At 44.7% G+C, this 13,338-nt stretch overlaps 1 protein-coding gene across 1 annotated transcript in view; it reads right to left on the minus strand.

The window, feature by feature from the left end:
• The window catches only part of JPH1 (junctophilin 1), a 173,746-nt gene that overhangs the window by 31,900 nt on the left and 128,508 nt on the right, over positions 1-13,338 (minus strand). Inside the window, exon 3 of the mRNA XM_068237515.1 lies at positions 3,768-3,886. Within this exon, the coding sequence (XP_068093616.1) occupies positions 3,768-3,886 (119 nt within the window). The remainder of the gene's footprint in view (positions 1-3,767; positions 3,887-13,338) is intronic.

Genomic DNA, 13,338 nt, shown 5'->3' on the forward strand with positions numbered 1-13,338 from the left:
ATGTGAGTTTTGTTTATTCATTTTTGTATATTGTGCTATTATTGCGCCCCACGAGATTTTTTGAAAGACATGCGGGGTTGCATGTGGTGATTTTGTTGTTGATTTTGTAGGGATCCTATGGCTGCCTCTGTGCTCCGGTCTCCTCCCTCTGTCGCCTCTCGGCCCTCCCCGCCGCTGTCGTTGGTGACGTGCCTGCTTGGAGCGCATTTGCGTTCCGGCAGCTACCTTGCTGACGCCTGTGTTGGATGTGTGTGGGCGCGGCCTGCGGCGCTCCGCCTACCGTTACGTCCTTTGCGCCTCTGCGCATGGGGATGGTGATGCAGGCGGCGGGGGGCGTGCCCGGAGCGCCGACAGCCTTGATATATTCGCCATTATGGCGTGAGGACTGTATTCGTTGCTGTCAGCCTTTGAAAAAGCCGCGAGAGGCGGCGAAACATGTCAGGCATCTGACAGCACTCCACTCCCCCGGGCATCACCCCAGGACTTCAGGACTCTCTGAACTCGCTTCTGATTCTCAGCACCCCATAATGGGATGGTAACTATGGACTGTATTGTGCATGGACTGCTCGGCAAATAGCTCATTGGTGCATCTGCTTGCTTTTGTTTTATTCTACTATCACCTTGTGTCAAGAGCGTTTTATATCAGGTGTCTCTGCGATTTGGGGACATTTAAGACCATGCAAGCTTAAACCCATATGCCATTAAACCATCCATTGCTGCTCAATCAATGCATGCATCATCCTGTCATTGCTTTACGTCACTGGTTGCTTGGCATCAAAAGTTTCTTCACACCATTGGGTGTACCTGCTTGCCTCTGCTTCATTTTACTACTGCCTTGTATCAAGAGCTTTCTATACAACGTGTCCCTGCGATTTGGGGATACTGAAGACGCTGCAAGCTTGAGCTCATATGCCATCAAATCATCAATTGCTGCTTAAACTTATGAATGCATTTGGCTGCTACTGCTTTGCTTCACTCTCTGCTTTGCATCAAGAGTTCTGTATACCATATATCCCTGCGATTGGGGGACATTGAAGAAGATTTTTTGCAAGCCTATATATACCAGTTATTTGAACTGTTGCCATTGGAAGCAATTGTTTGGTGAGAGCTCAGTTGGGTTTTTTTGAGGACTGCAGCCTCATTAATTATCCTGGGGGTGGGCCCTGGGGGGTGGCCACATTGGGAAAGTTTTTAATATTTTTCATCTGAGATTATTAATGTTGTTTACAAGTGTTTCTAGATAATAAAGAGTTTTTGTAATTTTTTCATGCACCCAAGAGCCAACTCTCTTTTTTCATGTTGTAGCAGGATTTTATTATTGTAGGAGAGCCAATGCAATCAGGGGAGAGGGAAATATTGGAAGCCTCCTGTGAAATTACAGCGCTATACCAGAAAGTAAGGAAGAGAAATATTCATTCATTAGATTCATAGTAAGGCTTGGTCCACACTAGAGCCCGCCCTCCAGCAGCCAGCCGCAGCAGACAGTGCAGTGGGAAGTCTGAAGTGGATGCGTTTCATAAATGGGCTTCTAAGAAAAGTGCATCTTCTCATCCAGAATTATTGTGCAGGTCGGGCCTTTACAACGTATCAGTTACAGACGGTCCGTAAATGCAAAGTGGCATGTGTGAACGGATCCTATTAATAACATAAGGTCTGTCGACATGTCCATTTGGAAATCCATAAAATGGACACATTGGGCATGATTTCACCTGTGTTCCTTTGTTTTCACCTTATCTGTTACTTTTTAAAGCTCCCAAATGGCAAAAATATAATTAAAGGACAACTGAAGTGAGAAAACTATGGAGGCTGACATGTTTATTTCCTTTTAAACAAGATCAGTTGTCTGGCAGCGCTCATAATCTATTTGGCTACAGAAGTGTCTGAATAACACCAGAAACAAGCATGCAGCTCATCTTGTCAGATCGGACAATCATGTCAGAAACACTGATCTGCTGCATGCTTGTTCAGGGTCTATGGCTAAAAGTATGAGAGGCAGATGATCAGCAAGGCTGCCAGGCAACTGGTATTGCTTAAAAGGAAATAAACATGGCAGCCTCCGTATACCTCTCTCTTCAGTTGTCCTTTAAGGTAAGAAAGGTAATATTGAAAAAAAGTTAACCAGGAACACTTACTTAACTTACTTTGAGTGATTATGTTGCTTGTAAATGTGCTGAAAGGTTATTTTTATCAAATAGGTGATAAATAAGTCATTTATGAGAAGTTTTGTGAATAGAGCCCAAAGAGCTGTTTTTCAGCTTTAGTGTGAACCTAGACCAGAGGTGGGCAAACTACAGGCCGCAGGCCTTCAATCCGGCCCACCTATGCAGTGTCTGATCCTGCTGCCCCTTCCTTCCTCTCTGCAGAGTTGCAAGCAGAGCTTAATGACAGAATACTCATCCAATTGCAGCTTCCAGCGCCTGTCTCCATGCTCACAGCAGCAGCATGTGACCTTCTGTTAGTACGTGCCAGCCTGCCACATAAAGCCACTGTGGACATGGAGATCGCCGCTGGAAGCCATGATTGGGTGAGTAACTGGGGAGAAGCTCATTACCTCATTGGCCAAGACTAGGAGCACATTTGACTTTTGGAATGGCGGGAGGGGTATTTATGAGAGAGAGAGAGAGAGAGAGAAAGAGAGAGAGTGTGTGTTTGTCAGTCAGTTGTGTCGGCTACTTAAAATGGTCCTGCCCCCTCTGTCAATAAGTTTGTCCACCCCTGACCTAGACCAAGGCAGGGATCTCCTTTAGGTTATCTTCTACAGTGGAGAAGGCTGAAATATATTTTTGCAAACAACAAAACTTGCCAACCAAATCATTACAAAATAGCTATCAAATAGCGCCCAGCTAACACACTCACTGCAGTAGAATCTTTTTCTAAAACACTTCAAGGGACCTGGCCAAGCAGCTTACTATATCAGAATTGGTCATACATTGTATAGTCATACCAGTGAATTTTCCAGACCAAGACTGTGCTTACTAAAGCCAGAGGTTTACTATAACAAGATTCTATTGCATTTTGATGATTTACTGGGTGAAAGTCCATACTATATTGAGTCCTCTGCGTCTGGGTGGTAGGATTCTATTAAGGTGCGTACACACGTCAGATAAAAATGAAAGATCACAGATCAATTTTACCCCCTTTCATGTAGTATGAGAGCCATACTCTACACAGTCTATTCTATGGAACTGAACTCCCCATCAGATAGAAATCTTTGCAAGATGCTGCACACAAAGATGCTGTACACATGCAGAAGATCAGTATCTGCAAAAGATCTGTTCCTGCAAAAGATCCATTCCTGCAAAATGCATTCATAGTCTATGACATCTGCAGATCCTCATACACACCTTGTTACAGGACATTCATCTGCAGATCAGACAATTATCTGCCGATCTGAAGATCCAACCTGGTGGATCTGATCTACAGATAATTGTCCGTTAAACAAGGTGTGTACGAGATCTGCAGATATCATAGACTTTGAATGCATTTTGCAGGAACGGATCTTTTGCAGGAACAGATCTTTTGCAGATACTGATCTGTTGCATGTGTACAGCATCTTTGTGTGCAGTATCTTGCAAAGATTTCTATCTGATGGGGAGTTCAGCTCCATAGAATAGACTGTGTAGAGTATGGCTCTCATACTACATGAAAGGGGGTAAAATTGGTCTGTGATCTTTCATTTTTATCTGACGTGTGTACGCACCTTTATTGTGTATGACAAGATCACTGGATGCCAATGAGGGCACGTTCTATCTAGCATGCACACATACCTGGCTGATGGAAGCTCGGTGACAGCTCTCTTGCTACTGCTCTTGCAATATCAGACTCCTGCCGTGCAGCATGGCTTGCCTGGTCAGCTGCATCGCCCTTGGCACGTGCATGTGCTGTCCTGCAGAAAAAAGATAGGAGATGACAATAAGCCTTTAATAGGGAACTGCATCAGTTTACCTTCTAGTCAAGGAGGGCTACCAGTATGTTGGTGGCCACCAGCGGGTTAATGTTCCATTATTTTGATTTCACAGTAGCCTGCCAGGTGCCACAAGCTGACAAACAGCTGTCTGCAGGAAAATAAAGGGCAGATGTTACTGAAGTGAGATTGCAAGAACAAACATTACCAGCTTAACAGCACACATAACACCTTACAAGCGAAGCACCTTTATCAGGGCTCTAAATCTTTCATTAGTCCGTAGATGACTGCTGACATGTCATAGCACTCTCAGCCAGAATAACCCATCAATACCCTCATTAAAACCCTTACGCGTCACAAGAGCTATGCAGCTGGGTTTTGTTTTAACTACATGACTATAATTTGCTTCTTTTTTTTTGTAAAATTTTATATGGTTTTAACGAATACAGAATCCACAGTAACATGTTTATCACAGTATAAGAAAATAAATGAAATTATCATGCACTGATCCTGCATCTTCGCTTCCCAGAACATTCCCTTTCCCCCCACCCCTTACCCGAGCCTCGTTGTGCCTGAAAAAAAGAACTTATAGTTAGTGGTCGTCCATTTGTCTAGTGTTTCTTGCAACCTCAAGATTCCCCAGTGTGCCTCTAGGCAGTACCAAGATGTCAAAGTGAAGTCACTCATTATTGCCTCAATTTGTTGAGGAGAAAATTGACACAGAATAAAGTTCCTTCAGACCTTAACCTTCTCCCTACTGCGTCACGCCAATGGGTGTGGCCGCGGCAGAAGCCCCAGGACCGCCTAACGCCGATCGACATAAAGTCCTGGGGCTGTGTTATCTCTGCGCATCTCCTGCTTGGTGGGCGGAGCTGAGCGGTTGCCGCTTGGGAGACTGTTAGACGGCGTAATCGCTGTCTATTTACATGTACAGCGCTGCGATCAGCAGCAGCGCTGTACTGGGGACAGCCATATGACACGGCTGTCCCCTCCAGAGGCACAGAGGTGATAGGCTGTCATAGGGGCGATCAGACCCCACCAACAGAGAGCTCTGTTGGTGGGGAGAAAAAGGGGGAAGAATCACTTGTGTGCCGTGTTGTGCGGCTCTGCAGCTTGGCCTTAAAGCTGCAGTGACCTATTTAGGGAAAAATGGCCTGGTCTTTAGGGGGTTTAACACTGCTGTCCTCAAGAGGTTAAAAAAAAGATTTAGTCCTTCATGTGAAAAACATATAAAAGTTCCTGCTTTACCATTATAATATCAGGAGCAGTAGGTTCCAGCCATTTACAGAGTATGGCTCTTCTCGCTGCTATTAATATTATGTGATATAGTAGTGAAGGTGCGTTCTGAGGCGTTTCTGTAGGTAATTTAATATAATTGAACAGGAAGAGTAAATGTGACTTGGCTACTTTTTTCTTGCATAGTTTATTAGCATACCGGAGGACTTTGTCCCAGAAAATTTGAACCTTGGGGCATGACCACATACAATGTAAAAGGTCTGCATTAGCAAATTTACATTTGGGGCACCATGGACTATAGCCCAAAGGAGGCGTTCTGTATTTAATGTTAAATGCATATTTACCTCTATGTATAAACAAAAGATGTGATCTCCATTTTTGATTACTTGTCTAATATTCATTCTCCCATCCAATCTTCCTGAAGAATTTCGTCCCACTTCTTCATCGCCCCATCTGCTATCTTATACTATAATTTGCTTTAAAGAGACTCTGTAACGACAAAAAGATCCCCTGGGGGGTACTCACCTCGGGTGGGGGAAGCCTCAGGATCCTAATGAGGCTTCCCACGCCGTCCTCTGTCCCACGGAGGTCTCGCTGCAGCCCTCCGAACAGCCGGCGACTGTGCCGACTGTTCAATTCAATATTTACCTTTGCAGGCTCCAGCGGGGGCGCTGTGGCTGCTTTCGCTCCGAAGGAGGCGGAAATACCCGATCTCAGTCGGGTCCGCTCTACTGCGCAGGCGCCGGAAACTTGCGCCTGCGCAGTAGAGCGGACCCGACTGAGATCGGGTATTTCCGCCTCCTTCGGAGCGAAAGCAGCCAGAGCGCCTGCGCAGGAGCCTGCAAAGGTAAATATTACGTCACCGCTGTACGGAGGGCTACAGCGAGACCCCCGAGGGACGGCAGACGGCGTGGGAAGCCTAATTAGGATCCTGAGGCTTCCCCCATCCGAAGTGAGTACCCCCCAGGGGACGTTTTAACGTTACAGATTCTCTTTGAAGAGACTCCGTAACAAAAATTGCATCCTGTTTTTTTATCATCCTACAAGTTCCAAAAGCTATTCTAATGTGTTCTGGCTTACTGTAGCACTTTCTACTATAACAGTCTCTGTAATAAATCAATGTATCTTTCCCCTGTCAGACTTGTTGGCCTGTGTCTGGAAGGCTGCCAAGTTCTTCAGTGTTGTGGTTCTGTGATGAATCTCCCACCCCCCAGGCCCCTCTCTGCACACTGCCTGTGTGTTATTTAGATTATGGCAGCTTCTCTCTTCTCTTTTACAAGCTGGATAAATCGTCCTCTGAGCTGGCTGGGCTTTCACATACTGAGGAATTATAGACAAGGGCAAAGCTGTTTGCAGGAAGAAAAGAGCAGCCTGAAACTTCAGTGCATGAGAGCAGAAGGAGGAAAGAAACACACAATGATCTCTTGAGATACAAAAGGAAAGCTGTATACAGCCTGCTTGTGTATGGATGTATTTTCTATGTGTGGACATACTGTACATCAACCTACTTCCTGTTTTTGTGGCCATTTTGTTTGTTTATAAACAAACTTTTAAAAACTGTTTTTAACCACTTTTAATGCGGCGGGGAGCGGCGAAATTGTGACATAGGGTAATAGGAGATGTCCCCTAACGCACTGGTATGTTTACTTTTGTGCGATTTTAACAATACAGATTCTCTTTAAACACCAGACTTGCATGCACTGCGGTCAGTTTTACTGTTTTGGGGTGATGTTGTATTCTACCATACAGAGATACTGAATTCCACTGCTTCAATATAAAAGGACAACTGAAGTGAGAGAGAAAAATACGGAGGCTGCCATATTTATTTACGTTTAACTACTTGCTGCATGGCGTGCAAAATTGACAGGATGCACCAGGGCCGTGAATACAAGTCTGCAGCAGCATGCAGCCGCCGCTCGCTCCCATTTGCGCGCGCACGCACCGCCGTTACCGCCGCTTAGAGGGGGAGTTAATGAATGGGACCGCAGGTCCCATTCATACATCTAAGTCCCCGATTCAATGAATACCAGCATCTACAAGATGCCGGCATTCATTGTATCTTCATGTTGTTACACTGCTATGCATTACTTCCGATTCACGTGCTTAAGTACACATCTTGTGGCCAAATAGTATATTGCACCAAATTTCATTTTTGCTTAATAAAAATCCCTACACTGACTGTTAAAATTAACTATTTCCCTCCCACACCCTCTCATAGTACACTAACTTTTTTATTTATTTATAAAGGTGTGTGTGTGTGTGGGGTGGGGGGGGGGGGGGGGAGGTTGAAATTTACATTAAAAAAATATATATATATACGGTAAGTACCGGTAGTTACCTTAGGGACTGAACTTTTTAAAAATGTATGTCAAGGCGGTATATTACTGTTAATTTTTAATTTATGGGCTTGTAATTAGTGATGGACGCAAAACTGAAAAAATGCACCTTTATTTCCAAATAAAATATTGGCGTCATACATTGTACTAGGGAATTTTTTTAAACATTGCAATAATCGGGATGAACAGGCAAATAAAATGTGTGGCTTTTATCGACAGTAGAATGTTTTATTTTAACACTATTAACACTATTATGGCCAAAAACTGAGAAATAATGCATTTTTTCATCATGTTACAATGCATTTAGGATAAAATAATTCTTGGCATACTGTACCTCCCAAAGAAGGTCTAATTGGTGGCGAGAAAAACAAGATTATAGTTCATTACGCTGTGATTAGTAGTGATTACGTTATTGGCGAAAGAAAAGGTGGAGCGCTGACAGGTGAAAATTGCTCTGGTCCACAAGGGGAAAAAACCCTCAGTTGTCAAGTGGTTAAACAATACTAGTTGCCTGACAGCCCTGTTGATCTATTTGGCTGTTCTAGCGTTTAAATAACTCTAAAAAAACAGGGCTGTGGAGTCGGAGTCGTAGCAATTTTGGGTGCCTGGAGTCGGAGTCGCAGTCGGGAAAAAATGCACCGACTCAGACTCCTAATGAATTTGTAACTGTAATTAAAATAGAAAATATGATAAAATGTTCTATTTCTCAGATAATACTCATTAAAAATAGTGTATATATACAGTATATATACAGTAATAGCTGTGCTCAGTCCACAAAAATGAAATAAACCAATCAAAATTAGTTACTTGTGCTGCTTCAATAAAGCAGTCCCCATATTTTTAAAGTCAGATATACAAATCTGATTGTGACTGTACAGTATATATGATGTGTACACAGGAATCTCTTATATATACGAAATAACATCTATGCTGTAAGTATAAAGCCTGATGTGTAGCCGTGTCATTAATAGAGATGGTCAATGAGATGGAAATAATTCTGCATTGATGCTGGTTTATGCAAATGTATGCACTCTCTTTGCTCATGAAATCAAATAAATTGATATGTTGTTAAAATTTGGTTTGGTGACTATGAATTAAAGGGTACCTGAGGCGAATTAAAAGAAAAGCTTTATACATACCTGGGGCTTCCTCCAGCCCCCTTCAGGCCATTCGGTCCCTCGCTGTCCTCCTCCGCCACCTGGATTTTCTGCTATGAGTTCAGGTAATTCAGTCAGTCAGAGCAGTCTGGCTACATGCCGCTTCCACAGCCAGGAGCGTTCTGCACCTGCACAATAGTGCTGCACAGGTGTAGTATGCTCCCGGCGGCGGAGTGTGTGCATGCGCACTACACCAGACTGGCTCATTTCCTGGACTCATAGCAGAAGATCCAGGTGGCAGAGGAGGACAGCGAGGGACTGATTAGCCTGAAGGGGGCTGGAGGAAGCGCCAGGTATGTATAAAACTTTAATTTCATCTGTCTCAGGTTTACTTTGTTACACAGTAGTACTATACTCTACATATGCTCTCCCCACAGAGCTGCAGGGAATCCATTGAGAATGTTGTGCACATTGAACACAGAGGTGTTTATCACCCATAAACCTGGTTCAGATTGTGCATAAAGAATGTGTAATAGAGGAAGAATCTCCTCATTCCCCTGCAGAGTACCTGCACATCATTCTTACATGTACCCACAGTCACATTGCCTAGGGCTTGATCCATGTTCAGATGTGTAATAGAGGAAGAATCTCCTCATTCCCCCGCAGAGTACCTGCACATCACTCTTACATGTACCCACAGTTACATTGCCTAGGGCCTGATAGATGTTCTTTGTTCCGGTCTGTACCTTTTACAAGTACTCTAACCAAGGACTAGTTTTAGTCTAAAGGGAATAAATACAGTAGTCTACATATCCTTCTCACTTCAGTTGTCTTGTAAAATTCCTAAGCGTTGGCAGTTAAGAGACGAATTTCATGTTACATACTGTTAATCAACAAAATTGTAATATGCAAATTAGAGGAGTCGGAGTCGAGGAGTCGGAGGAATCCTAAACTGAGGAGTCGGTGGATTTTTGGACCGACTCCACAGCCCTGTAAAAAACAAGCATGTGACTAATCCAGTCCGATCTGACAATGTCAGAAACACCTTATTTGGTGCATGCTTGTTCAGGGTCTATGGCTAAAAGAATAAGAGGCAGAGAAAATGCAGAATAACCAGGCGACTGGTATTGTTTAAAAGAAAATAAATATGGCAGCCTCCATATCCCTCTTGTTACAGTTGTCCTTTAAATTATAACGAGTGTTAAATTAAATATGGAAAACAGCACAGTAGGAAGTACATTTTCCTGATTTGCTCATAAGAAAAGAGGGGTCCACATTAGCTACTAAAAGTTACTTCAAAGATACCGATAGAAATTGGTATACACCCACTAATAGCAACCCCCACACAAAACCAAAGCATACCACAGCCTGCCTCACAGAGATCATCCCATAGCCCGCCTCACAGAGAGCATCCACAGCCCGCCTCACAGAGAGCATCCACAGCCCGCCTCACAGAGAGCATCCCAGTCAGCCCGCCTCACAGAGAGCATCCCAGTCAGCCCGCCTCACAGGGAGCATCCCACAGCCCGCCTCACAGAGAGCATCCCACAGCCCGCCTCACAGAGAGCACACCACAGCCTGCTTCACAGAGATCATACCACAGCCTGCCTCACAGAGAGCACACCACAGCCTGCTTCACAGAGATCATACCACAGCCTGCCTCACAGAGAGCATCCCACAGCCCGCCTCACAGAGAGCACACCACAGCCCGCCTCACAGAGAGCATCCCACAGCCTGCCTCACAGAGAGCACCCCACAGCCCGCCTCACAGAGAGCATCCCACAGCCTGCCTCACAGAGAGCACACCCCAGCCTGCATTACAGAGAGCATCCCACAGCCTACCTCACAGAGAGCACACCACAGCCTGCCTCACAGAGAGCACACCACAGCCTGCCTCACAGAGAGCACACCACAGCCTTGCCTTACAGAAAGCATCCCACAGCCTGCCTCACAGAGAGCATCCCACAGCCTGCCTCACAGTACCACAGCCTGCCTCACAGAGAGCATCCCACAGCCTGCCTCACAGAGAGCATCCCACAGCCCGCCTCACAGTACCATGGCTCACCTCACAGAGAGCATCCCACAGCCTGCCTCACAGAGAGCATCCCACAGCCTGCCTCACAGAGAGCATCCCACAGCCTGCCTCACAGAGAGCATCCCACAGCCTGCCTCACAGTACCACAGCCTGCCTCACAGAGAGCATCCCACAGCCTGCCTCACAGTACCATGGCTCACCTCACAGAGAGCATCCCACAGCCTGCCTCACAGAGAGCATCCCACAGCCTGCTTCACAGAGAGCATCCCACAGCCTGCCTCACAGAGAGCATCCACAGCCCGCCTCACAGAGAGCATCCCACAGCCTGCCTCACAGAAAGCATCCCACAGTCTCCCTTACAGAAAGGATACCACAGCCTGCCTCACAGAAATGCTGCCTCACAGAGAGCATCCCACAGCCTGCCTCACAGAGAGCATCCCACAGCCTGCCTCACAGATATCATCCCACAGCCTGCCTCACAGATATCATCCCACAGCCTGCCTCACAGATATCATCCCACAGCCTGCCTCACAGATATCATCCCACAGCCTGCCTCACAGAGAGCACACCACAGCCTGCCTCACAGAGAGCATCCCACAGCCTGTCTCACAGAAAGCATCCCCTAGCCCACCTCACAGAAAGAATACCACAGTCTGCACTGATGGAGTATGTAGTTTAAATTGTAAGCATAAAATAAATGAATACAAGAACATTGCATAAAATCTGTAAGGTGCACACCATCCATAGAGTACTGAATTTATAGTAACTGTTTCGTACCATCCATTCAAATAAGAGCAGTATCACCAGATCTCTCCCAATACCTCACATGGCAGCAAACTGAAAAGAGGTTGGTACCCCGTTCAATGACATCTGAGCCATTTCAGGTAGAAGGATTACCTGAACAATTTATTCCAAACAGATGAAGCTGAGCAGTCTCTGCCAGCACAGGATATGACAGTGACGCAAATTGACATATTGGTTGCTTTTTCTATATTCTAACTATCCTGCTTGAACTGGAAAACAATCTGGCTTTCTTGGAATCTTCTTTGACAGTGAGCAGCTGACATCTCAGTTTTTTTGATGCATAACCTGCTAACTGACAGCACACAATGAAAAGAGTACACGCCGCCACATGCTCAACTAACGGAATTAAAGGAACCAGGGAAGCCTTGTATTCCCTCAGATACGCAGGATGATATAAACTACAATTCATTAGTAATTATCTGCACAATTACACATTCACAACTTTTCTGCATGAACTTTGAATAAACGTCTGCAGTCTGTTTCTTCACACTCTAAAAGGCCCATACCCACTAAACGATTTTTACGCTAACGATTTTTTGGGACAAATGATTTTTTGCAATATCATACATCCTTTAAGTTTGTTAAATTATGTTCTGTGATGGACTATTGCGTGCGATAATCATTTGCTTTGAATGACCACCATGACGGATCCAATCGTGCACGGTTGGTACGATCGCCATTCGCAATCGCACTTGTCGTTTGTACCCATATTCGCAATTGCGGGGATAGATCGTTCGCCACCCCGTATCTCCCTGATTCATCTTCTGTGGTCTTTTAGTGGGTATGTAGCTTTACAGTGTTGCCGAAACACTGAATTGTACTAAAGCTTTTTTACCATCGATAATTAGCCATTTTGATCATTTGATGGAATCTGTTAGTAATATATGCTTCAATCGAATGATATTTGGCAGAATTGATGGAATCAATTTATTGTACTACCGTATGGAAGATATGGAACAGCGGTGAGTGGGAATTAGCGGCAGATCAACGGCCCATAGGAGTGCACTGCATTGTACACTGTAACACTGCAGTTAGATAGATTTTTAATAAAGTTCATGCTGAAAACAATTTAAAATCTATGTGCTGTGAGGGATTCGATAGATGGATCGCTCTCTGATCAGATTATGATCGGAGAAGGATTGATTATTTGGCCACAATGGCCAGTGTACAGTCAGATTTTTTACTTATTGAGACTACCCTCTACTTGTGAAAGCAATGTTCCATTGCCGAGATATGGGACCTTACTGATAAGCTTAGTCACAGATTTACAGAAAAAAATAAATATGTATCTTTAAGGCTTATACCCACGTCCAACAAAAGCCCACGACCAACCCAATGACATGACCGACTGCACGACCCAGCGATTGCACAACTGTGCACCAACCAAGTGAACGACCAATTCATTTCCATACCGCGCATACAAGCAGAACGGCGGACTGCACGATATGGCTGCATTCAAAACAAGTACGCTGTTCAAATGACTTGTACACATGTGGCCAACTGCACAAATATCAGCCCAACAGTCATGTGAGTTTATCTGCCAGTTGGATTGGGCAAACCACCGGTTATCAGTCACTCATCAAGTCGTTTGTCACGCGTACACACGCCCAACTATCGTCCAATAGACCAAGTTTGGATGATAGGCGGAAAAGTTGCATGTGTGTATGAGCCTTTAGATTACTTTATATAATAAGGATCTGAGAAGTGTTTGGCATGAATGAAGCATTGTGTACTGTACTTGTCTGGAGTAGTGGAAGCCAACTAAGGAAAATGTCCTGATTTATCAGTTTATGAACCTTATTTCAGATCACATTAAGAGGCACTGTAGTGACACATAATAGAATGCAGTAAAGTATTCAGGATACCAACTTTCGGGGTAATTTTCCTGGTTTCAGCATCAGAACTTCCTATTTCTATATACTGCTG

The sequence above is a fragment of the Hyperolius riggenbachi genome, chromosome 5 (genome assembly GCF_040937935.1).
Source record: "Hyperolius riggenbachi isolate aHypRig1 chromosome 5, aHypRig1.pri, whole genome shotgun sequence".
Lineage (NCBI taxonomy): Eukaryota > Metazoa > Chordata > Amphibia > Anura > Hyperoliidae > Hyperolius > Hyperolius riggenbachi.